At 41.5% G+C, this 27951-nt stretch overlaps 1 protein-coding gene across 1 annotated transcript in view; it reads left to right on the plus strand.

The window, feature by feature from the left end:
- Window positions 1–232: 232 nt before the first annotated feature.
- LOC125451440 (somatomedin-B and thrombospondin type-1 domain-containing protein) overlaps window positions 233–27951 on the plus strand; it is a 30045-nt gene continuing 2326 nt past the window's right edge. The window contains exons 1-4 of the mRNA XM_048528513.2: window positions 233–901; window positions 13283–13477; window positions 17406–17484; window positions 26141–26317. Coding sequence (XP_048384470.1) covers window positions 679–901; window positions 13283–13477; window positions 17406–17484; window positions 26141–26317 — 674 coding nt within the window. The 5' untranslated portion in view covers window positions 233–678. The remainder of the gene's footprint in view (window positions 902–13282; window positions 13478–17405; window positions 17485–26140; window positions 26318–27951) is intronic.

Consider the following 27951-nt stretch of genomic DNA (forward strand, 5'->3'; position numbering starts at 1 on the left):
ATGTGAAATATAACTTTCTGTCGAATTTAATTCGATTTGGATGGAACAATGCTGACATTTGGTAACAGTTCTAATGGTGTGTTTGCAACAATGTATTGTTAATATCAAGCAAGTATCTGGTCTGTCTTTAAATGTATCTCATTGACAGCAGAAATTATTTGATGCCAGAGAATTCAGCCATTCTCCTCAGACTGGCGGCTATTTCCGTGGCTTGAAGCCAAGGGCTCACATTCCTTTGGGTAGTGTTAGAACGGCGCTGGAGCGACGCTAGGGCTGGCCGTTCTGGCTGAGTGGAGAGAGATTGTGTGATCTTTCTCATGTATTCACTGGCATCATTAGAAACAAGTCACATCTAATCATCACATGGGCAATCTCACTCTATTTCTAAACAGGACTACCATTCCGGACGCTTTTGGTTCACACCTAAGACTGGAAAAGGTCATAATTTCTTATATTTTAATTTCATCCCTTGCGAGTAAAGATCGAGTCTGGCAAAGTTCTTTCTCCTGGAGCTGCTTTTGAGAAGATTAAGGAACACTATAAACATTTTTTAAAAGGGATATTATTTTGAAACGGTTTTCTGTTTGGAAAGAAGCCGCCCTAAGTATCGCCTCTGTAATACAGGCAGTAGAAGCCAGTTAATTGCGCCACCTCCCACGCTTGCGGTGCTGTGTTACGATGGGAAGTTTACCGGTGAGCTTGCTTCTCTTGGCCGGATTACTGTGGCTTTCGGATATTGCTGAAGCGGGATGCTCCGAATCTCACAAATGCTGCAACGGCAGGGACCACAGATGCAGTAGCATTGGTTGGAGTATGAACAGGGTTTTCGGGACCTGTTACTGCGACCAAGCCTGTAGAAGTATCGGTGACTGTTGTTACGATTACATCGAGGCATGTCCAGGTAAAGCAGAGCTCGGCATGGCGCATTCACAGTGGATTTTATGTGTCCTCCGAATACAGTCAGTTTGGATGTAGCTCATCGCGATAGTTCGTTCTCGAATGTAGGAAAGAATGGGCTGAAATAGCAAAAAATGTTTTGATTTCACGGTTACATTTTTCAAAATGCACTAATTTAAAGTATCGTAATATATATCACCGTGACATATTAATTTACAAACTCTCAAAAGTTAGTGTTCTATCCCATCTCAAGCAAACGAAAATGCGTGAGTTACACATTTTACTGGTTCTTGTTGTAGGCACGAATTTTTTTAATCAACTGAGACGGGATATCATTTGACCATTTGGAACAGACACAAAGTAAAGTATAAGCAAAATACTCTAGATGTAGATTTGAACTAAAAGCAGTGCTCGAGAAACTCGGCAGGACCGGCAGCATTTGTGGAGAGAGAAACTGGGTTAATATTTCGAGTCCGATATAACTTTGCACCTCTCTTAACGTATCATCTGTCGAATTCTATCGAAGGTTTGAAATTTTTGCTTTATTTGTATAAAATATTTATAAGACGTCCGAAACTTTTTTATTTTGATTTGTGATAAACAGTGCCATTTGCAATGCTATGCATATAAGGTTTTAAACAGATATGTGGAGAAACTGCCTTAAAATGGCAGTCAGCTGAAAATTAAGACGATGGCTAAAGTGTGTGTTCTTAAAATGTGACAGTTTGTATAATACTGCATTAATCAAAATCATATTTCTCACGGGAAGGTGTGAAAATTGGTGTCAAATATTACTCTAAATGGCTGTGATAGTAATATTACCGATATAATCCGTTCATAAAATCTGGAGTTGCAATTATTGAATAATACAACAGCTGGAAAATGTTTTCCTTCCAACATCATCATTACCGGGAAAGAGAGGAGCGTGCATTCTGACTGAGATTTCTACTACATCTCATCACCGTCTTTTGGTTATTCGCTTCACTGATTTATTCAAGTCAAAACGATTTAGAAGATGAGGGAAAACTATCATGCAGATGGTGGTAGGAGTCTGGAATTCACTGCCCGGTGGTAGAGGCAGAAACCCTTATAACATGTAAGAAGTATTTAGATATGCACTTATAATGCCAAGGTAATAGGCTAAAAGCTAGAAAATGGAATTGGAATAGCTGACCAGCTGATGTGATGGGCTGAAGGGCCTTTATTAGTGCTGTAGATCTCCATGACTCTAAATGCCCACTTTTATTTGGTTTATATTAACACTGTAGTATTCCTGCAAGGCACTTACCTCTTCAGACCAATCCTTCAGTTGTATAAATCCAGCGTCAAGTTTTGATCTGATTGTTAAGGAACTGGCATGAGACTCCCTGGAGGGATTAATGCATATCCATTTTGATTTGAAGCCAAATGCTGTGTAACTCGTGAAGTGAGAACTGTACTTTGTATGAATCATCTGGGCAGATTTTATAAAGAAAGTTCATTTCTGTGTTGGAGATAACTAGGGCTACAGTTTAATATGCTATTAAAGTTTATTTCATAGCTACAACCATAAAATCTTCCAGAAACTGGTACAGCTGGACATTGTAATGAAACTTAAAATAATATTCCTTAATATATTTAAGAATGTTAATCAGTACAGTTCCAGCTGAAAATCAGTATAATTGGCACAACAAACAATAGGTTTATCAACAAACTAAGGTCTTGAATAAACATGCTCAGTCAATAATCCTGAATACAGGATCCCTAGAGTGTGGAAACAGGCCAGTTGGCCCAACAAGTCCACACTGCCCCACTGAAGAGCATCTCACCTGGACCATTTCCCTACATTTTCTGTGTCTGACTTACATAACCTAAACATCCTTGGGCACTATGGATAATTTAGCATGGCCAATCCACCTACCCTACACATCTTTGGACTGCGGGAGAAAACTGGAGCACCAAGACGAAACCCGTGCAGACACAGGGAGAATGTGCAAACTCCACACAGATAGTCGCCTATGGCTGGAATCAAACCCAGGTCCCTGGTGCTGTGAGGCAGATGTGTTAACTATTGAGCCATCGTGCTGCCCTCAATAGTCCTGTGAATAATCAGAAAACATTGAACTTTTAAAAGTTATGTCGTACCATTTAATAGTTTCATCAATGCATACTAGCCAATTTCTGACTGAATTAATTTTTTTGTTGAGATGTAGAAACACTTACACAGTGGCCAAATATGTCTGCATACCTGGGACATTAAGTGCGATTTGAAGTGTCTGTCTGAACCAGCACAATTGACAAAATCTCTCAACGTTAATTAGTCTCTGATGAGGCTAGTTCCGTCTCAGACCAATATTTAATGCAATGCCTGGGGATTGTGATATAAGAATACTAAGAATGTTACAGTTGTGTAAAGGTTTGGAGTGAGATGCCTATTGTGCTTTTGTGAAGAAGGATTGATGGTCCCTTCTGGAGAAGGGTCTAGACCCGAAACATCAGCCTTCCTGCTCCTCTGATGCTGCTTGGCCTGCTGTGTTCATCCAGCTCTACACCTTGTTATCTCTTAATCATATGACCACGTTGTCTAGGAGATAAACATCTCAGGGAAAATAGTTATATATGGGGGGTGGGTGTATTCCGTATTCAAGCAGTTTCAGGGTCTAAAACAAGCTAGAATAAAGAAAACTTTATAAAGAAGGATTCCATCTAAATCTGAAGTTGCTGGAAAAGCACAGCTGGTCTGGCAGCATCTGTGAAGAGAAATCAGAGTTAACGTTTCAGGTTCGATGACCCTTCCTCAGAACTGAGGGGCTCACCGGACCTAAAATGGTAACTCTGATTTCTCTTCAAAGATGCTTTTGACCTGGTGAGTTTTTTCAGCAACTTCTGTTTTTGTTTCTGATTAACAGCATGCACAGCTCTTTTGGTTTCCATCAAAATCTGGCGTGTTGACTGAAAGTATTGAAAAATTTTACGTGAAGACTAATAGTGATCCAAAACTTTTAATATCACATTAGAAATCAAGTTAGAAGATGTGTGTCAAGACTTTGCAGAAGTCCTGATGCACTTGTACTTCTGAAAGATCCTAGGAATTTTTAAGTTCAGAAGGGCTGATTTCTGCCATCCTGGGCCTTCCACCTATGACCCTGACTCTGAGCTCAGTATCAAAGGCTTGGGTCAGATAAGAGTAACTTGTCCAGATAATTACATTGCAGATATTACGATGATTAATGGCTGGTGTAACCTTTAGATTAGCCAGTGTAACTGACTATCACCCAAAATTGATCCCTGCCAATCAAGTCCTTTGATCGGACTGGACTGTCCCTTCCAGGCACAATCACTCCCCTCCAACTCAACCCAACTAACCTTTCCTTCATGGTGACCTGCTCAACACCCAACACATCCCAACCTGACTGTCTCCCAAGATCACTCTGACCAATACCTCCCAACCAGACTCAAGTCTGTCACCGACACCACCTCCATAACCTCACCCAACTAACACGCCTAACTCCTAGAGTGGGGATGTGGAAACAGAATGAGCAGCTGAATTGAATAAGGGGTGGTGTGAGTCTAACGGCGAGAAGAGAATTCCAGGCAACAGCAGGAGTATCAAGGGAAATAGTGAAATGGCCAATAGTCATGTCGGGATGTTGAAAAAGGACAGAGCAGCACCAGAAGAGAGGCAAAGACCATTTCCTGTGATAACAGGGGCAAAGAGGCAGGGGAAAGACATGAAAAAAAAATACAAGTGGCATCTCTATTCCGAATTGTTTCCCAAAAGAAATCCTCACAGATAAAGCACATGTGATCTGTTTGTATGTGTTCCTGCACAAATGACTGAGGGAAATTAAAACAGAAACTGAGAAGTACTATTGGATGAACCTTTAGGTAATGTGTAAATTTCCTGTGTCTTTGGAAAAGAGTTGAGAATCTGGAAGGAAGGAATCAGAGACCAGAAGGGAAGAAAAAAGAACAGTTTATCAAAGCCTCCAGACTGGTGCTTGAAATAACTCTACAGAGGCTGGCATCCATCACCAAGACACTCTTTATTTACACCAGAACTGTCCGCAACTTTGGTACTGCCCCTTTCAGGCACCAGAGTGTCAGTATCCCTGACACTCACCCCTTTTTATATGTAAGCCAGGGCTCTTTGATTGGCCCAGATTAATAGCCCTAATCAGGGAACTCATATTCTATAAGATCCAGCTGTGTAACCGCTTCACAATCACTATAGTGCTATTTTATGGTGTTTCCGTAGTACTTTTTCCTCCATCCACAACATCAATTTCTTTACTAAACAAAAGAAAACTGTAGTTGTGGTCCAGTGACCCTTCTTAAGAACACCAAAATGCTGAATTTGCTTTCTGTCCATAGATGCTACCGGACCTGTAGAATTCCTTCAGCAATTTTTTGTTCGCCTGCATGTGCGTGTAAGAGTTCTAAAATGGGGTTAGAGTTTTAACTGGTAATGTGGATAGCTGTTTGCTAGTGATTAGAATTAACTGTAGCAAGTAGTAATTGTTGTTGAGTACGGGATCCTGGTCCATGTTTTCTGTTGATCTGTTTCGATCAGACAGGTAAATTGGGAACTTTGTGTACTTTAATTAAATCATTAACTTTTGTGGCAGTCCAAGGAGTAATGGAGCTTGAGAATCAGTGCACATTCCCAAACAAGACATGGACAGGGTGTGAATTTGGGGCAGTGAGGAAGGTGAACTGATTACCTGTCTCCTCAGACTAGGATGCAGGTGAGTCTGATGGCGATGCTAACAGAGATAGCACTGACGAAAACGATGCTGCAGCAGCCGGAGTGAGTCAGAGAAGTCTGAGAGAACCTGATAGTGGCTAGATTTGAGGGTGAGTGACTTTGTATTAACATATATCAACAATCTGAACTAAATGTTGCTGCTCTCAAGAGAATGCTTATTTTATACCTTTAAAATATTAGAATACTTTGTCATTATTGTGTATTTTTCTTCTCTTATGAATGCTTATTTTATACCTTTAAAATATTAGAATACTTTGTCATTATTGTGTATTTTTCTTCTTTGCACCATAATCTCCTGTTCAGTTTCCTGACCAGAACACCAGTATAAAGATATTTAAGATCGCATGGGGCCTATGCTTATCTGACTCAAAGCTCAGTTTTCAACTGACATTCATCTTCTCCTCCTTCTTTCACGAATCTCAAGCTTCAGAATGACTTGCTTCCACTCTAGCTGGGATGGGTTCTTCTGGGTCTGAAAGTCCAATTCTCAAGTCACAGACTTTGCCACAGTTGGGGGAGGTCATGTTTGAGGAGGCAGGTAGGTGAAGCAATCTGGATTCCGTGTGCTTTTGCAGCTGCTTGTGCTTCATCTGCTCCATACAGTGATGCTCGAAGTGGTTGGCACCTTTACAATGCTTCTTCCCCACGGCAAGAAATTCCTATGTGTTGGTGGGAATACAACATTTGTTTATGGAGGCTTTAAGGGCATCCTTGTAGCTTTTCCACTATCCTTCGAGTGATTACCTATCATTGTGGATCTCAGAGTAGAGCAATTGTTTAGGGAGTCTTGTGTCTGGCATGCAGCCAGTGTGGCCTGCCCTTTGTATCTAGTCATGCATGACCAAGGCCTCGATACTTGGGAATATTGGCCTGGGAAAGGACAATCACATTTGTACACACAACCTGCCTGTGGATTTGCAAGATTTTGCAAAGGCAGTGCCAGTGATAACTCTGTAGGAATTTGAGATGTCTGTTGCACATGTTTTTGATGCATACCCGAGGATAGGGATCAGAGCTGCTCTGTAGACCATAAACTTGGTGGTAGGTTAAAGGTTTCGGACTTTACTCTATTCCCCTGGCATCCAAAGGCTGCAATAACACACTGGAATCAATGTTGGATTTCATCCTCAATGTCAGCTTGCATTGAGAGGAAGTTCCCAAGCTATGCAAAATTAGCCACGTTGTCTAGGGGCTCACTGTGGATTCTGATGATTGGGGGTACGGTGTTACATGGCAGGAGTGGACTGTTAGAAAACCTTTGTTTTCCAGATGTTTGGTCTGAGGCCCATTCTTTCATACACCTTGGTGAATGCATAGCAATGGTTTGAAGGCCTCTGAGTGAGCTTGGCCTCTGTAGACTGCAATTTGATGACAGAAGTTGGGGTGGTCATGGTTCTAGCCTGGAAGTGTCAAAGATGGAACAGTTTCCTGCTCATCCAATAGATTAGTTCCTTTCCGCTGGAGAGCTTCGTGGAAATGGTGTTGAGTGTTGGGCAAGAAAAACGAAAGACACCCTGGTGCAATGGCATAGTCTTGCTTCATCCCTCCAACTGTGGTGTATCCGTTGGTGGGGATCATGATTTGCATGTCCTCATGAAGTAGATGGAGAAGGCTGACAAGTTTCTAGAGAGACCTGAATTTGAAGATAATATTCCACAGTCTGTCACAGTTGACAAAGTCAAAGGTGTTTCTGAGATCAAAGAATACAGAGGCCAGTGCTGTTCCCTACACTTCTCTTGAATTTGTTGCACACTGAAAATCATGTGCTTTGTGCCTCCAGATATGAGGAAGCCCACAGTGAGATTTGGGGCAGTGTTTGGGATGGAAGATGTCTGAGTGTGGATTCTTTTAACGTAGGGTGGACCTTGCACACCAAGCACCTCATGGACCCAGTGGAAAAAGGTGTTGACCCAGTGGCAGCGAAAATCCGAGACAATCAGCAAATTAGGGTCTGCTGTAGGACAGTTTGGGGGCATGGCAGTGGCTAACAATTCATCTGTTATGGGGATTTAGAACTATGCTGATTGACTCTTACAAGTAAAACATCTAGCTTAAGTTCCTATTTTTTAGATCCAATGTTCCTGCCAGAGGGTAGCAGAGAATGCCTCAATGCTGTTTGCACTGCACCACGTGGTGCATATGTGAACATCATGGTGACCGTCAGGGTAACTAACGGAGAAACAAAACACTCAGAAATTTGTGCTCCTGAGATGCTGCTTGGCCTGCTGTGTTCATCCAGCCTCACATTTTATTATCTTGGAATTCTCCAGCATCTGCAGTTCCCATTAACTCAGAAATGTTAACAGATTGAAAGAGACCACAGGACGGTCGTATAATATACTACGTTTGTGCAAGTGTCAAGATGGTAAGGAAGATTGATACCTGTATGTCCAAAATAAAGTTAGTATCTTTAATCCTTCTTTTCTAACTGCTAAATCTTGGTGTCACTTCAGCAGCTTGAGGAAGCCTACTGATTTCTTTGCCTGCCTTCCTCAGAGAACTCTCTCAGGCATCCTCTGTGGTTCGGCACTTGGAAGACTCTGGCCTGCTCAGACCTTCTTTTTGTCCTTACTTGGGAATGGGATCTAATATAGTTAAAAAAACACAAAGATTTATTTGTATCTCGAGAATTCAGAAAGCCATTAAACATAAGGTGAAGCCACCAGAATCCGGTTTCAGTTTGATTTATAATAAGAGTTTTAAATAGTGGACAGACCTGGAGAAGATTACCTGTAAAGATAGAAAAATAATAATAATTGTACAGTGTTAGGATTGGACTGTTTGAGTACATGGTTCAAGTTTGCTTGCTTGATGTAGATTACAAATTTGCAGATTTTGAAACAGTTATAGAAAATAACGAGAAGCCAAGGGGTTCCGGTTCGGACCAAATTTTATGCAGCTTTATGGATCAAGCTGCACCTTTAACAGTTTCTGATTAGGGACAAAACTGTTCTGATGAGCAATCTAAGATTGCTACTCCATAAGAACAACTGTCAAAAGTGTGTACTAAAGTCAAATATTTATCTGAAGTGTTCAGTCAATTGCAAAATGCAACTAATATAAGCATAGCAGGGAAAGCCACTGGAAAATGTAACAGCTGGATGAATGCATAAGATGTCAGGAGGTCAGGCTGATGAATTGGGGACATGAAGTTAAAAAATGGAATGCAAGAAAATGCAGTGTAACCTCAAACAATGGACTCTGGGAGCAAATGCACATCCCTAGTAAGTACTGACAGAGAGATGAAAAGAATCCTATTAATAGGAGGAGGACGTCAAACAATATCAGACCAGAAACAGTTGGAAGGCAAGATAGAGGATGTAGTTTAGCAAAATCAAGAAATATAATACAAACAAAGAATACTGCCAGGAGCAGAAGCCCATACGATTAGAAAGTCTTAGTGACAATGAATAAACTAAAAGTAAGTCTATAAAAAATACCAAACAACAGGATGCCAAAACTGGAGAGAATTTAGGGTGCCCACAGTCCTGCCAATTAGGAGACGAGTTCTATCATATAGATGGATATTTACTGAAAAAGGTGTCTTCTAATAAGATTTAAAAGGCTAAAGTAAAGATAGTGAAATGAGGCTTTGAAGTAAAGTTAGGGCACCAAGATTTAAGAATAGATTCAAAGGTATCAGGAAAAGCAATTTTGAAACATTTCTTGTCTTTGTTAGAAACAAATGCTCGGGAGTGTAGATCAATGATGTCAAAGTTTCTTATGGGAGATCAGCTGATGAGGAGGATGTTTCTTTACCTTTCTAAAGGAGCATGACATGCGGTAGGGATACTTTAAAAATTAAATAAATGTATATATAGCCTAAAATTTGACAATTTTGCTGATTATTTCCACTGTTTGAGCTTACACTGCATTTTCTTGCTTTCTATTTTTGTACTTCATGTTCCCTGTTCATCAGCCTGACCTCCGGACATACTATGCATTCATCCAGTTGTTATATTTTCCAGTGGCTTTCCCTGCTGTACTTATAATAATTGCATTTTGCAATTGACTGGACACTTCAGATAAATATTTGACTTTAGTACACACTTTTGACAGTCATTCTTAGGGACTAGCAGTCTTAGATTGCTCATCAGAACAGTTTTGTCCCTAATCAAAAACTGATAACGATGCAGCTTGACCCATAAAGGTGCATAACATTTAGTATGAACCGGAACCCCTTGGCTTCTCGTTATTTTCTATAACTGTTTCAAAATCTGCAAATTTGTAATCTGCAACAAGTAAGCAAACTTGAACCATGTACCCAAACAGTCCAATCCCAATACTGTACAATTATTATTATTTTCCTATCTTTACAGGTAATCTTCTCCAGGTCTGTCCACTATTTAAAACTCTTACTATAAATCAAACTGAAACCGGATTCTGATGGCTTCACCTTACGTCTAATGGTTTTCTGAATTCTTGAGATACAAATAAATCTTTGTGTTTTGAGCACTTTTCTCTTTTACAAAACTCAGTAATGTTAGAACTTGAAATTATTGATGCTTTCAATTGTATGCCCCTTCCAAAGGACTATGTTACAGTAAAATGTAAAAATTCTGTCAAATCCTAGAAGTTTAGACTTGTAATCTAGAACCTTGACGTAAGGACAAGGTATCCTTCCTTTTAATAAAACAAAGAAATTGCGAATGCTAGAAATCTGAAACAGAAACAGAAATTGCTGGAGAAACTTAGCATGCCTGGTATCACCTGTGGAGAGAAAGCCGAGTTAACATTCAAAGTCCGGTGGTCCTTCTTCAGAACTGGAGAGGGGTCTGAAGAAGGGTCACTAGGCTCAAAACTTTAACTTTCTACTTTCTCTCCCCAGATACATGTTTCTTTTTAATACTTGAAGGAGAAAATTAGAGAGAAGATATCCTCCACTCCTAAGAAGATCATAATTCAGACCCTATCTACACATGTCGAAACATTTCATCATTTCCTTCTTCATGACTTCCATTTTTTCCTTCAGTGAGGTTGTGCTTATTTGATTTTTGATATGATTGGTAATTTCATTACTTTGGAGGTTATTGTTTTATGTATGAAAATCAAAGCAGAGAACTAGCACAGGTTAAATAACATGACGGCAGTAAGCTGCATTAAGAATGTGTTTAAGAGGTATTTGCCCATGGGATAAACAGAGCAGCTAGACAGCAACAGTGAGTTGCAGCTGTACTTTGAATCATTATAATGGAACATGACAGCTTGAGTTTTGTAGATGGAGCTTGACAATCTTTCAAACTTGTCAAAATGGCTGAAAAATCCCCAGTCTCCAATGAGATAACATATTTCAATTCTCTCTCCTAGAAACAGAATTACAATAATTTGGTTGTTGTCATGGTCAGATCTTTCACTCTACAGTCAAAGGGATGAAGCATTAAAAATTGACTGGAAGTAAACTAGCCACAAAGATTTAGCAAGAGTCATAGCACCAGTATTAGATAAATATTCATACATAGTATGATATTATATAATACATAAAGTATAGATAGTTTCTCAATAAGAAAGGGAGTGATATGTTATTAGGAGTAAATGGGAATGTGGAGTTAAGGCTGCAATCAGATCAGACGTGATTTCTTTTTTTTAAATAAGCACCTCATTCAAGGAAGCATACTTCCCTGAAATGCAGATATCTCCTGCCTTAGTTAAGATGCCCAATACTCTCCACCAACACTCTGTACATTTTCAGAATTTCTTATTTTCAGACTCTACCTCCGCCCTCCCAAAACCCTCTACCCCATTACAACAAAGACCAATATTCCATTTGTCTGCCTGCTACTTGCTGTAGCTGCCTGCTGATGTTTTGGGCATTATCACCTCACTGGTGGGATGTGGGCGATGGCAAGGAAATTGGAAAAATGCAGTTAAATAGGAAAATTAGAATCATGACGTTAAGAATAATTTTTCCAATTTTTCCTTAATCTTCCCTTAACTGTTTAATGCTTTTCTAAGCACTGGGTACAGGTCTGACTTCTCGTCACAAAGAAGAGTAAAATTGTACTTTTAGCCTTGGAATTACAGCACAGCATAATTTGATGGGTTGGAGGATAGGTAGCAGTGGTGGAATGAAAGAAGGGAAATTAAGAATACTGTGTCCTCACAAAAATTATTAGAGATTTCAATTTTACATTATTACTTTTGTCCCCACTTAGCACCATGAAACTTTTCCACATGGGCCTTCAGAGATCTTAATATGAAACTGATGACTCACAAAATCATGAATCTTCAGATATTAATTACATTTAATATGTGCTCTTTTGGCCAGCATGCTTAACAGTTAAGTAAGTTTGCTGTCCTCAGTTACAAACATGAATTAATCAAAAAAGTACATTTTATTTATTGAGTGGGTATAGTTGACTATAAAGACAGAGGGTTGTAAATCTATACTAAAATTCCATCTGGCGCTTGAACTCAAATGTTGTCAGCTGGTGATTGGGAATTGGATAGTTCATGGAAATTTTACAGGCATAAAAAAGACTCTTAAGCTCTAATATGGTGGGCAGCTTCTCCACTGCTCTTTCACTTAACTCCCATCTCCTCTTAAAATTTATTACTTTTTATCTTTATGTCTTCTGTGACTGATGAGTTGCCTCTAGGGTCAAAACCTGGACCTGTGGCTTTACAGTAATAAATAAATGAATCAGTGAGTGAATTTTCTGTGTATCACTGAGATTTTTCTGGAGTCACGCATGATCCAATTCAGTGTCAGATAATTTTGCATTTATTAATTTGGTCTGGGCTTTAAACAACAATAGATTGTATTTTACAGCAGAAATAAAACACAATTATGTCTGTGCATGAACCACAAAAACTCATTTTGGGTTCGGAAATTATTACATAATCAGTCTGTGGACGGAATAGTCCCATTATCATCAACAATAGAAAGCAGATGTCTTGAAGATAATCAACATTTTTTGACATGTCCCCTTATCCATCTGATTGATTCACAATATAAATAAGCATTTGAGATACAGCTAAGCAGAAATAGCTCAGCGCAACAATTGATAATTTTCCTGGAATGCTGAAGCCATCTTCACAGTTAACACAATTTTTCTGAAGCAATATGTTTACCTCTATGTCAGAATCAAGAATACGGTCAGTTTGGAATTTAATGGAGGGATAATTTTCAGATACGAAATCTGCACAGATGATCGGTATATACAAAATCAAGGATCAAGCTGTAAATTAATTAGAGGTGCATACTTTAATGTGATAGATGACATTGAGCAATACAGCACGGAAACAGACCATTTGGTCCACTCAGTCCATGCGGAACGTAATCTCAAACTGATCTATTCCCACCTGCCTGCTCCTGGTCCATATCCCTCCAAAACTTTCCTAGTCGTGTACTTATCTAAGTGTCTTTTAAATGTAATTGTGCCCAACTCCACCACTTCCTCAGGAAGTTCATCCCACATGCAAACCACTCTGTGTATGTAAAAATCTCTCTCTTTTCACCTTGAACCTGTGCCCTCTAGTCTTGAAATCCCTCATCATAGGGAAAAGACTCCTACCATTAACCCTATCGGCATCCCTCGTGATTGTATAAACTTCTATAAGCCTAAAATCTTTGCTGTAGGAGTATGACCACAAACCTGGGGTAAACATTGCAAAGTCATGCTGTGTTCTTGTTTCCAGCCAGTCCATGTGTCGTGAGTCAATGGAGTCAGTGGAGTGGCTGCGCTAACCAATGCCAGCCTACTGTGCGGATTCGACGGCGTCACGTTGAACAACAGCCTGTGAATCATGGAGACCCTTGTCCAGCACTGGAAGAACGAGCAGGCTGCCTGGAGTATATGACTTACCAGGGTGTACATTGTGGACAGTCCTATGGTATAGATGCATTAGATTTATTCTCATAAGCTCAGTCTCAATGTATGTAGTATTTTTGACATTGATTTGCTTTGTTTAAAGATTACATTCATATCAGAAAATTCTGAAAGGACATTTAAGAAAACCTATTTTGACTTTTGCAAATTGACATTATTATTTTCTTTTATTCCTTGAAATGAGAAAAATTGGGGTAATAGAAAATTTTCCTATTGCCTATCACCCCTGTTATCATCAAACACTTCCAAAACATACACTTCAAAATGGCGTGCTTGCCTTCATTGGTAAGGGCAGTGAGTTGTTTTTATGTTGCAAGTGTATAAGATTTCAGTCAGGCGACATTTGGAGTATTGTGAGTAGTTCTATTTGCCACACAATAGGAAGGGCGTGAAGACTTTGGAGAGGATGCAGAAGAGGTTTACCAGAATAACAAAGTGTGAAGCTGGATGAACACAGCAGGCCCAGCAGCATCTCAGGAGCACAAAAGCTGACGTTTCGGGCCTAGACCCTTCATCAGAGAGGGGGATGCGGAGGGGGTTCTGAAATAAACAGGGAGAGAGGGGGAGGTGGACCGAAGATGGAGAGAAAACAAGATAGGTAGAGAGGAGAGTATAGGTGAAGAGGTAGGGAGGTAGGTAGGATTCACCTCTTCCTCCGTTACATTGATGACTGTATCAGCGCCGCCTCTTGCTCCCTAGTGGAGCTCCAACAGTTCATCCACTTTACCAACACTTTCCACCCCAACCTCAAGTTCAGCTGGGCCATCTCCAACACATCCCTCACCTTCCTGGACCTCTCAGTCTCCATCTCAGGTAACCAGCTAGAAACTGATGTCCATTTCAAGCCCACTGACTCCCACAGCTACCTAGAATACACCTCCACCCACCCACCCTCCTGCAAAAATTCCATCCCCTATTCCCAATTCCTCCGCATCTGCTCCCAGGATGAGGCATTCCACTCCCGCACATCCCAGATGTCCACGTTCTTCAAGGACCGCAAATTTCTCCCCGCAGTGGTCGAGAATGCCCTTGACTGCGTCTCCCGCATTTCCCGCAACACATCCCTCACACCCCGCCCCCGCCACAACCGCCCAAAGAGGATCCCCCTAGTTCTCACATACCACCCCACCAACCTCCGGATACAACGTATCATCCTCCGACACATCCGCCATCTACAATCCGACCCCACCACCCAAGCTATTTTTCCATCTCCACCCTTGTCTGCCTTCCGGAGAGACAACTCTCTCCGCGACTCCCTTGTCTGCTCCACATTCCCCTCCAACCTCACCACATCCGGCACCTTCCCCTGCAACCGCAGGAAGTGCTACACTTGCCCCCACACCTCCTCCCTCACCCCTAACCCAGGCCCCAAGATGACCTTCTATATCAAGCAGATGTTCACCTGCACATCTGCCAATGTGGTATATTGTATCCATTGCACCCGGTGTGGCTTCCTCTACATTGAGGAAACCAAGCGGAGGCTTGGGGACTGCTTTGCAGAACACCTCCGCTCGGTTCGCAACAAACAACTGCACCTCCCAGTCGCGAACCATTTCAACTCCCCCTCCCATTCCTCAGACAACATGTCCATCATGGGCCTCCTGCAGTGCCACAATGATGCCACCCGAAGGTTGCATGAACAGCAACTCATATTCCGCTTGGGAACCCTGCAGCCCAATGGTATCAATGTGGACTTCACAAGCTTCAAAATCTCCCCTTCCCCCACTGCATACCAAACCCAGCCCAGCCTGTATCTGCTTCCCTAACCTGTTCTTCCTCTCACCCATCCCTTCCTCCCACCTCAAGCCGCACCTCTATTTCCTATCTACCACCTCATCCCGCCTCCTTGACCTGTCCGTCTTCCCTGGACTGACCTATCCCCTCCCTACCTCCTCACCTATACCTTCTCTACCTATCTTGTTTTCTCTCCATTTTCGGTCCGCCTCCCCCTCTCTCCCCATTTATTCCAGTTTCCTCTCCCCATCCCCCTCTCTGATGAAGGGTCTAGGCCCGAAGCGTCAGCTTTTGTGCTCCTGAGATGCTGCTTGGCCAGCTGTGTTCATCCAGCTCCACACTTTGTTATCTTGGATTCACCAGCATCTGCAGTTCCCATTATCACAGGTTTACCAGAATGTTGCCTGGATTGAAGTATATTAGCTATAAGGCGAGGTTGGACAAACTTGGGTTGTTTTTGCTAGTGTTTTGAAGGCTGAGGAGCGTCCTGATAGGAGTATGCAAAATTATGAGAAGCATGGAATATGATGGATAGTGGAGTCTATTCCTCAGGGTGGAACTGTCAAATACTAGAGGGCATAGATTCAAGGAGAGAGGGATATGTTTAAAGATGATGTGTAAGGAAAGCTTTTTATGCAGAGGGTCATAGGTGCCTGGAACATGTTGCCAGGGGAGGTAGTAAAAGCAGATACAATAGCAACTTTTAAGAGGCGTTTTGACAGATACATGATTAGTTTGGAATATCATCATGGTCGGTTCAGACATGGTGGGCCAAAGGGCCTGTTCCTGTGCTTTACTGTTCTATGGTCTATTTCAACAGTTAATGTGTGAATTATATGTAGAAATATTTTCATTGTATGCTGAATTTCCCACACCAGCTATTCTTACAGTTTTAAATGATCTGCCAAATGATGCCAACACCCGGGCCACTTTGTGTAGTGAAATGCATGATCTCATTTCAGTTGGGATCCCTAGAGCTGGGAGAGACAAGCCACTATTGTTCTATTCGTCAGGGTTGAATTTGTATCCAGATCTCCAGAGTGAAAGGACAGTGGTTAACTCCATGTGGCACTGCATTAACTGTTTTCTAAGAAATATGATTGTTACCGCTAATCGTGAAAGCATTCACTTGCTGTGGACCTTTCTGTATAATATAACATAACTCAGTTTGAAGCCTGCAGCAATATATTTACCAAAGGGATAATGTTTGATGTGGAGATATCCGTTTGACAGGAAATAAATATATGTTGATATTTAGAGAATTCTGTCAAGAGGAGAAGTCAAAGTGTAACTGTTTTCTTCAATGCTGTTGTAACAACATATAGACTGAATAATCAGCCATAATGATAACTTTAGATTATTTGAAAACTTGACTATGGACAAGCGCTGGACGCTGTTCATTAATATTAAATTATTCATAGCAAGGAAATTAATTCTATTTAATGGGCACCATTTATAATCTCAGGATATCATACTGTGCTTTCCAGCCAATGATTTACTGTATAATGTAGGAAAACATTTCTGTTAGTGAATCTACAGAGTTTGTAATTATTTCTGCTCTTATATACATTATGAAGAAATGTACTTCATCATATAGCTGGCAAGCCTTTTAGTCTTGTCTGGTTTAGTCTTTACTCTTACAAATGAATTAACATTAGAAGAAAAAAGTGGCAGAAACTTACTACAATGGTAGTAGCAGATCTGGAAGAAATGAATTTATCAGCTGAACGCTAAGAAAGAACATGCAATTGAGTGAATGTGGTAGTAGCTTTTATAGTTGAAATTTTAAGTAAATAGACCACTGCTTCTACGATGGCCCGACACAAAGATCATTTTGATCTAGAAGTTTGCTATTGCATTCGCTGAGTCAGTGATTTTCTCTCAGGCTTTGTTTATTGTGGGTCCTCACTGCAGTTTTAGTGTCAGATGTAAATGTCAGGGGATTAATTCAGTGTGTTTTATTTAAAAAAAACTGCTTTTCAAAGTTAGACTAGAAAATGTTTGCTTTATTTGCATATTTTGTTAGGTATTCTAATTAATTCTCTGAAGTCTTCTTGAGAGGCATTTGAAGGGAATAAATTTGCAGAACTATAGGGACAGAACACAACATTGGGTTTGATGAGATTGCTTTGCATAGAAGACTGTAACTTATCTGATATGCTGCTTTGTGATTTAGACTTTTGGTTTGACTGTTCTAGGCCCTGCTTTTATAAGCACTGCAGAGTACAATAAAGAGAGAAGGAAGCTGGCTGTTTTTGAAGATAAAGAGATTCCTGGGTGAGTAGCACTTTTCCTTCTTATACCAGGTTATTATTCTGAAGAAAATTGCTTGGCTATCAATCAAAACTCAAAAGGAATTGTTGACAAAATTTGTACTTTATCCCATTACAAATAAGGAAGGGAATTTATAAACTATGGTTTGTACTTTATTCTTTTGATAAAAGGTTTTGTGCCTTAAGCTGTAACTTACGTGGCCTATTTTGAGTTACTGATGCCTTTGCTGCATATTTCAGGATATCAGCCTTTTATTCAGATTTCCAATATTCAAATTGTTTTCTATTTAAATTTTACTAAGAATGAGAAAATATAATTTGTTCATGAAAAGGAAAGACATGCATTGGTAAAGCTACAAAATAGAGGGCAAAAATTAATTAATCATGATGAAGAAAAACAGAAAGCTGTGATTGGAGGAAGAGTAAAGCATCATGAGGCATGTATTTATAAATGGTAGGGGGAAAAGCCAGTGGCTGTGAAATGTATTATACTACTGAGTCAGGAAATCATATTCAAATAATGGAAATAATGGCATGAGAAATAATGTGTTAAATGTTCTGTATGGGCAAGAGAATCAAGTCTAACTGCAATCTGGTAATTGAATATCTTAAAAAGTAATCCTGTTTTCATGTAACTAACTCTTAAGTATGAGACAAGTTCAAATCCTCAATTTGTTATTTTTGATGAGCCTTCCTCTCTAGTGTATTGTTAACATTATACAAGGCACCAAGAGGAAGCAGAGAATGACTCAAAAGGTACATTTTTACACAGACATAACAAGTTGTAGAGCTGGATGAACACAGCAGGCCAAGCAGCATCAGAGGAGTAGGAAAGCTGGCCTAGACCCTTCTTCAGAAAAAAAACTATCTATCTCCTACTATCTCCAAAACATTTTTACACAGCTCAGGTTTGCCTCCCTGCAACAACTAGCTATGGCATTGTACCTGTGGGGGTTTCTACAATTGGCTTATCCTGTTATTGTTACAGACATGAATAAAGTAAGAAACAACATAGTTAAGTGAAGATTTTAATGCAATTTTTACACTTGCTTCATAATCTGCTTTTGTTAAAGATTGTAATCTGCCACTAAATGATGTGAGGGCTCTTCAGTGCAGTAGGCTAATCTGTGGGGGTTTTTTGTTCCAAGCTTCATTATAATTCCAATATTTTTTTTAATAAAAGTCTGGCATGAACTTGCAAGACAAATATTTTCTTTTCATATTGTGACTACAGTTCAAAATGACTTAATTGGTTGCAATGCAAGTTGAAACAGCTTGTGGATATGAAAATAACATATAAATGCAAGTCTTTTCTTATCTTCTATGGGATGATTCTGTATCCGCTTTCTGAAAAAAAACTTATTTAAATAAAATGATTTTTACAAGAGACAGAATTCTCAGCATGTCTCAAAGAAGCATCTGGATTCTCCCTAAAGGACAAAGCAGCTTTTTGATTGTTCACCAAAACTTATACAACAGTGACTATGTGTTGCATGCACCCTGTTTATGGAGAACATGTCATTGGATTAGTCATGCTAAATTGCCCATAGTATCCAGGAATGTCCAGGGTAGGTGGGTTAGCCATGGGAAATGCAGGATTACAAGGACAGAGAGGGTCTAGCTGGGATGCTCTTTCAAGGGTCAGTGTAGACTCGATGGGCCAAATGGCTGCCTGCTATACTGTGGGGATTCTATGATTCCTTGCTGTCAGGAATATAGTCACAGCCCTCCATATTCAAAGAGAAAAATGCATCAGCAATAGAGGGGTTAATTTTAACTTGACAAAATCATATAAAAGAGCTGTAATGATTGTAATGAAGTCAGCCAGGTAGACTTCATAGATTATGAGTTCCCAGAATGGGGCTGTTAATCTGGTCCATTCAGGGAGCCCTGGCTGACAGATAGGAACAGGAGCGTCAGAGGTTCTGTTGGCTCTGAGAATGGGTCCTGAGGGAGCTGGATCAGTGTCAAGGACTCTTCATGTGTAAATACAGAATGACTTGGTGTTGGGATCCCAGTTGCAGTAGAGTTATTTCAGGAGCATTAGCAGTTTCCAAATATTATTGGTGGACTTAATACCCCATTAACGTAGTCACTGCCATTATTTTTAAAATGGTTTACTACCAAATGCTGAAATTAGTGCTTGTTTCTGATGTAAAGCTATTTAGAACAATAAACTAGAGTCCTGTGGTAGCCATCAGACTCTGATTGTCATTTTAGAACAGACACAAGTAGAAACTGTACCATTAACTTTGGAACCAGTTTTATGGATAGCTTTTCAACTATACAGTAGGAAATATTCCAAAATATTCCAAAAGCAGCCTTCGATACAAGTCCAGGGCCTTGGGCACCGTTAGTTGGCAGGGTCCTCTCCCTTGTAGAGCGTGAGCAGTCAGATTTTGGGCATTCAACCACCCATCCAGCTTGTCCCTTGTGCCTCAGGTTCTCCATATTGGACAGCAATCCCAACAACTCAGCCGTGCACTCTGACACTGTGCGGACTAGCTGGTGAAGGTATTGCTGATATCTTCAACTCTCCTTGCTACAATCTGAAGTATCCACCTTCTTGAAGAAGACGACCATCACCCCAGTACCAAAGAAAACACATGCAATGTGACTCAATAACTACTGCCCACTGGCTCTGACCTCCACAATCACGAAGTGATTCAAGAGGCTGGTCATAACTCACATGAACTCTAGCCTCCCAGTCTGCCTCGACCCCCTGCAATTTGCTTCCTGGCAAAACAACTCCATAGCGGACACCATTTCCCTAGCTCTGCACTCATTCCTGGAACATCTGGATAACAAAGGCTCTTACATCAGGTTCCTCCTCATAGACCACAACTCTGCCTTCAAGGTCATAATCCCTACCAGATTAATCGCAAAACTCCAAAATTTAGGTCTCAGATTTGCCCTCTGCAGCTGGATCCTCAGTTTCCTGACCCACAGTCCACAATCAGTGAAGATTGACATCAGCACCTCCTCCACGATAAACCTCAACACTGGCGCCCTGCAAGGCTGCGTTCTCAGCCCTCTACTGTACTCCCTGTACACCCACGACTGCATAGCCGAATTCCATATGTATACCATCTACAAGTTTGCTGATGACACTAGCATGGTAAGATAGATACCAAACAATGATGAATCAGAATACAGAAAGGAGACAGAGTGCTTGTGTCATGGTGCAATGATAACAACCTGTCTCTCAATGAGAACTGATCATTGACTTGAGGTAGAAAGGAGGAAGACATGCCCCTATCTATATCAATGAAGCTGAGCTAGAGAGGGTTGAGAGTATCACGTTCCTGTGCGTGACAAACTGCCTTGGATTTCTCATGTAAATGTGACAGTCAAGAAGGTACAACAACACCTTTTCTTCCTCAGGAGGCTTAAGAAATTTGGCATGCCTCGCCAATTTTAACAGGTGCACAACAGAAAGCATTCTATCTTGGTACATAATGTCCCGGTACGACAACCGCTCTGCCCTGGACCATAAAGAACTACAGACGTTTGTGTGTACAGCCCAGACCATCGTGGAAGCCAACCTCCCATCCATAGACTCTATTTACACTTCTTGTTGCTGCAGACCTTCCTGTTATTAGACTGCTGAATGGGCCTCTCTAAATTCAAATAAAGTTAGTCTTGCTTTGTGCATCTCTTGTGCAGTGGAACGCTGTATGCTTCACTCCATCTAAGCCCCCCATGATCTGTATGCCCTTGTTTGCAATGATCCGCCTGAACTGCTCAGAAAACAAAGCTTTACACTGTACTTAGGTATATGTGATTACAATAAATCAAAGCCAGACACCATAGGCAGTGACTGTACACAACCCTGGCCACAGACCTTAACCCCCGACACCTACGAGTCTCACCACATCTTCACGGCATATCTCAGACCCACTTATACTCGGTTTCTGTAATTCAATGCTGCACTTTGCACAGAGGTACAGGCCACACAAGATGGAATTGACTAGGGTGACTGTCAATGATCCATGTGTGTTCTTTCAGCACTCACCCACTTTGTATTTACTTAACTGCTCACAGAATTCAGGAAAGAGCACAGAGCACCTCTCTGTGCTTTGGCCTCTCAGTCAGAGCTTAAAGATTGACAGTACTTTTGGCTTGACTTACCTAACTTGCCCTAACTCTAGCCCTGTCACAGCACTTAACAACTGAAAAACCATGGATGCTGTAATCAGAAAAAAATCAGAAATTATTTGAAAAGCTCAGCAGGTCTGGCAGCAAACCCTCTGGGGAGGGTTTAGATTTGAGACCACGGAGTGCAGTCAGTTCCCAAGAGAATAGGTTGGAATGGGTAAGGAGACAGAGAAATTGAGGCAACCTGCGTCATGCCAACATTTCTCAAAGAACAGGTTGACTGTGGGTGAAAGGCCAGAGGGAGGGTTCCAGGTGGAGGTAGGGTGCTGGAGATGTGGGCAAAGGGGTCTGTTGGACAGGGACACGACTCTTGTCTAAAGAAATGGGCACGGAGGCAAAAGGCGATGGAAGAAAAGTTTAACGCCTTGTCATCCCTGAAATTCATTAAGGTGGGGATGCAGAGGGATAAAGCTGAGACGTTTGCTGAGTAAAGACTATTCAGCACCAGACAGCAGAAGATCAGGATGGATCGTGAATACATGACAGGAGGTGGGGGTGTGGGAGGGGATAGGATCAGAGGGATAGTGGCGGGGTGGAAGGTTCTGGAGGGACTTGGGTATCTCTAAGTTGTTGTGTCTTATGGACTTTGATTCCCGAAGGAAAAGAAAATGTTTCTTTGTTAGCACTTTCAATGAGCCGGAAGGTGAAACTGTGAAGTGGTACAGCCCTGAGCCAGCGTATTGCAATGCTGTTGGAGCAAAAAGTTGGGAGTATGCATTTGATGATGCATGGCACTGAGTGTGGATCTCAGGATGCAATGAGAGCAGCTGTCTGTGGAATGTTGAAATCATCGAGATATCTGCTGTGATCCTGGGTGGATTCAAAACACGAGGGATGAAACTTGAGTTGGAATCCAAGTGGGGTGAGTCTGAGCCAGAGGCAGTCACTGAGGAAGGGGATATGGCTGTGGAAATGGGTTTTAGTAAATACTTGTTCCAACACAGGAACAACAGTAAAATTAATGATGGTGGACAATAAAAAAGATTGGAATGGAAATCCCATCAGAGGGAAAGCCGAACTTCTTGAAGGTGGGCATGCCCAGAAGAGAAATGGCAGTGAGTTAAATACTAAGTAAAAGCCAAAAAAACTACAGATGCTGTAAATTCACAGATGCCTGCCAGACCCGCTGTGCTTTTTCAACAATTTCTGTTGAGTTCTTCATGATTTTTGGCAGTACTCAATCAAGAGAGGAGAAAGATCTCTATGCAGCGCTATGTGATTTCTGTCTCACACCAATGCTATGTTTCAGCCAACATATGCATCAAAGACGCTGCATGTGCATCCATTGCAGAGATATAGTCCTCAGTCAAATCAGTAAGACACCCTTCAGTCAAGCAACCCCACTACAGTAGATCAAGAGCAGGCTTTGATATTGGTCCAGAATTGTGCACGGTCAGTTGGCTATTTGGAGTGGTCAATGAATGAATCATTGCCTTTACAGTCCACGGAATGGGAGTGGTCAACCTTGATCCAGTGCAAACAGTCCAAGGAGTTACAGGAAGTCGATCGGGAAGCTGCACAGATAATCAGTCAGAGGCTGGTCACATTATTTGGGGCTGTCTGTCCATGGCAATAAAGAGATTGAGCCACAATCAGTCCTGGGTGTCAAGAGTAGAGGGTGTTATCAGGAGCTAGTGCTGTGGTAGGGAAACTAGGGAGCTTAGTTGTTGGTACTGGAGACAGTGTCCTGCAGTTCAAAGGGGATAAATTGTGAATGGAGGGCAGCTAAACATATAAGGAGCAGAGGTGATAGAGCATGGGAGGGAAAGGGGTAACAAGAGAGCAATAGCCTGACCTCAAGGTGGGGAACAATGCATCACTATATCTGGCATTTTGGCTTGATGTGCCAGGGGTTAAAGTGGGAGATGAGATGTTTGATAGTTGGGTTGGATGGAAATGTGGGGAAGTTCAAAGCCACTGTGATGCAGATGGAGGGCTACAAGGAAGAGAATGAGTTCTTTCAGAGGTTATTTACCAGGATGTTGCAGGGTATGGAGTTACAAAGAACGGCTGGGGAGGCTGAGACTTTTTCCATTGGAGCGTAAGAGATTGAGAGGTGACCTTATAGGGATTTATTAAATCTTGAGGGGTATAGATAAGGTTAGTGGTAGGTGCTTTTCCCTAGGACAAAAGATTTTAAGAATAGGAGGCATATTTTTAATGTAAGAGGAGAAAGATTTAAGAAAGACGTGGGGCAATTTTTTTTTACACAGAAGGTGGTTTGTGTGTGGAATAAACTTCCTGAGGAAGTGGTGAATGTGGGTACAATTATAACTTTTAAAATACATTTGGGTAAGTACATGAATAGGAAAGGTTTGGAGGGATATGAGCCAGGAGCAGGCAGGTGGGACCAGTTTAGTTTGGGATTATGTACAGCATGGACCGAAGAGTCTGTTTCTGTGCTGTATGACTCTATGATTCTCTTAGAGGCTGAGCCTGAGACTCACTGGTGAAGCATGATTATTTCCTCCCAATATCATACAAATAGTGAGCATTCAGCCTTACAGACAATCCTCACACAGCTGATGATGAAAAGTGAGCATATACTTACAAATGTGAGAACATATTTACGATGAAGTGTCCTCCAAGTCACCTATGTGCCCTCAGGAATTTTTCTTCATTCTTTCTGTCCCATTACGTCTCAGTGCAGTCCCAGGATGCAAAACTGTTGGCACTGTGCTGACTTGGTGGCAGCCTCAGATCAGGCAAGGTTTGGCGTCGTTGTCTCTTGTTTGCTCTGCCGTAGGCATCACTCCATCCACCAGGTTCTCCAGGTCCCAGTCCGTAAGATGGGCAAACAACTTTCCCTTGTCTGACATGTAGAGGGTAAATGGCACAAATTGTACAGGAAAGCTCTGGACTGACAGCGCTTGACCTCACATATGGCACGAGCACATGGGAGAATCTGACAAGCAGAATGCTGTAGGAGTGTGGTGCATAGTTAAGGAAGCAAATTTCAGAAGATAGCATGAGGAAGCTTGCTTAGCATCAGGGAGAGAAACCCTCCATGAAACTTACTTTAAATTCTTCATTAGCATATTCTATGCTTTGTTTTGTAAACTTGTCACACCTTTCAGGGCTGACTTTGAAATTTGAATTCTGACAATTTTCATTGACTTATTTTGCGACTTCATTTCCCAGTTGTGGCCGCATGTTCACCTTTCTTCTACTTGCAGATTGATTCTTAGATTTCTCTTTGAGCTCTGCAAAGACTGTCCTCTAATCTCTAAACTTCTTTGTCAATATCTTGAATTCTCTCGCTGCTGCTCAATTATCTGCTGTTAAATTTCAACAACTTTATGTTTGAACTGGGCTGTGGATCTGCTGTTCTTTTTTTGATGCTGTATTGTGATATTAGAGTGGGATTGGCAGGAATATCAGTGCACCGGTGAGATGTTAATCTTAATAGGACATGTTGATGTGCAGTCATGAGCGAAAGCTCCTTTGAATGAATGGGTTTGCACCATGACAGATTCAACTTCGGTGGCCAGTAGGAAGAGTTTAGACTTTTCGAGGGGCCAAAGTTGTGTGTTTGCTTTTTACTGAGCTTGACTGCTGTTCACATATATGCAAATTTCTATTTGTGCTATGAGTTCATTGATTTTATTATGAATTCTGTGTGCATTCAAATAAAGAGTCATGTGATTACATCTATTTACCATATTTCCCTACTCAGACCTTACTTGCTGACGCATTCCTAAATTTGGCTGTCTTGTCTCTTCTCAGAACACACTATTTATCATTACCCTTATCATTACCTTGTTGCTAATAATTTTCTAGAACTACCCTAATGTGAACCCTACCCCCACACTTAGTTGAAAACCCTCTTTTATTTCATTGGCCAGACACACACATTGGACATCTTTTTTTTCAAAAAAAGGAGAGTTTTTAGCAAAACCAAGAACACAGACTGAGACTGAAACAGCGAATGTAATTTGTGTTACTATGTAGTCCACATTCAACTCCATTGGGATGGATGTGCAATGGAGACCCCACTAGAGAACTCCTGGAAATGTGGAAACAGCTTTTTTTCTGCCTTATAAAAATGGAGATATTCCCAGTAGCCAACCATAGGAAGCTTGGACATTAAAATTAATTACGTCAACCCTAATACATAATGTCTAAGATGACGTTATAGAGGTCATTGAAAAAACTACCTTTTGGAATACAACAACGGACTGTTTTAGAACTTCTCTTTGCAAGATGGAGAGAGAACATGTGATGCAACTGTGTGTGTGTGTCTGGGTACTTGAACTTGGGCTAACAGAAGACGACCAGCAGCAGAAAGAGGAGAAAAGAAAAATTAGGAAATAATTCTTCACGGAAAAGGTGGTAAAAATGTGGAAATCTCCCTCACAAAAAACAACGGATGCTTGCTCTGCGAATGTCCCAGTTGGATAGCGTTAAGATAGAAGTTAACCATGATCTTGTTGAATGGCTAAACAGGTTTGAAATTTTAAATGATGCTCCTAATTCAAGTTTTTTTTGATCTTATTAATTAGGTATTGTACTGAGTTCACAATTGAATCACTGTCCTTCTACTGCACTGTAGAGAATCGTTCATTTGCTAGATGGATGCAGTATCTCCGAGAGGGTTACACTGTTTGTGTAACATGTCAGCCACCAGCTATGAATTCACACAACCACCGTTGTCATGGTGATGGGGCAAATGATAATGGGTAAATTATAAATGCAATCAAGAATGCATGCATCAACAAAACATATAATTCTGTTAATAATTAATTTGATAATGCAACTTGTTGCGTTTATCTGTTTCTAATTATTGACCAGTATCGGACCATCAGTAGCTTTATTAGATGAACTAACATATAGTACATTATTGTCCTGTGTATAGTGTACACATGTCAAAATAGGACTTCAAAATGTATAGTTCTACAGTTTATTGCAAGTGAAAATCTCTTTAAAAAATGCAAATATAAATCATTAAATTACGGTTATTCTAGCATAGCAATAGAACTGTAGAAGTAGTTATCGCTGTGCACAGGAATATACTATTGGCAGTGTTTTCTAGTTTTAATTTTGCTTATTCAGATCATGTGGGAACTTTCAATATTTGGACAGTTGCCAAATCAGAAGGGGCCAGATCAGACCCACAGACTGCAGAGCAACACTGATACATGATCTTAATCTGGGTAAATGTGAGGTGCTACACTTTGGGAGATCAAATGTTGAGGAAAAGTATACAGTTAACGACACTCTGAACAACACTGATGTACAGAATGACGTTGGGGTTCAAGTCCACAGATCCTTGAAAATGGCACGCAAGTAGTGGTAAATAAGGCATATGGCATGCTTGTCTTAGTGATAATGGGAACTGCAGATGCTGGAGAATCCAAGATAATAAAATGTGAGGCTGGATGAACACAGCAGGCCAAGCAGCATCTCAGGAGCACAAAAGCTGACGTTTCGGGCCTAGACCCATCATCAGAGAGGGGGATGGGGTGAGGGTTCTGGAATAGATAGGGAGAGAGGGGGAGGCGGACCAAAGATGGAGAGAAAAGAAGATAGGTGGAGAGGAGAGTATAGGTGGGGAGGTAGGGAGGGGATTGGTCAGTCCAGGGAAGACGGATAGGTCAAGGAGGTGGGATGAGGTTAGTAGGTAGGAGATGGAGGTGTGGCTTGGCGTGGGAGGAAGGGATGGGTGAGAGGAAGAACAGGTTAGGGAGGCAGAGACAGGCTGGGCAGGTTTTGGTATGCAGTGGGTGGAGGGGAAGAGCTGGGTTGGTTGTGTGGTGCAGTGGGCGGAGGGGACGAACTGGGCTGGTTTTGGGATGCGGTGGGGGAAGGGGAGATTTTGAAGCTGGTGAAGTCCACCCATTGGGCTGCAGGGTTCCCAAGCGGAATATGAGTTGCTGTTCTTGCAACCTTCGGGTGGCATCATTGTGGCACTGCAGGAGGCCCATGATGGACATGTCATCTAAAGAATGGGAGGAGGAGTGGAAATGGTTTGCAACTGGGAGGTGCAGTTGTTTATTGTGAACCGAGCGGAGGTGTTCTGCAAAGCGGTCCCCAAGCCTCCGCTTGGTTTCCCCAATGTAGAGGAAGCCACACCGGGTACAGTGGATGCATTATACCTTCAAGGACTGCAACTTTCCCCCTACAGTGGTCGAGAACGCCCTTGACTGCATCTCCCGCATTTCCCGCAACACATCCCTCACACCCCGCCCCCGCCACAGCCGCCCAAAGAGGATCCCCCTCGTTCTCACACACCACCCCACCAACCTCCGGATACAACACATCACCCTCCGACACTTCTGCCATCTACAATCTGACCCCACCGCCCAAGATATTT

The sequence above is a fragment of the Stegostoma tigrinum genome, chromosome 5, assembly GCF_030684315.1.
Source record: "Stegostoma tigrinum isolate sSteTig4 chromosome 5, sSteTig4.hap1, whole genome shotgun sequence".
Classification (NCBI taxonomy): Eukaryota; Metazoa; Chordata; class Chondrichthyes; order Orectolobiformes; family Stegostomatidae; genus Stegostoma; species Stegostoma tigrinum.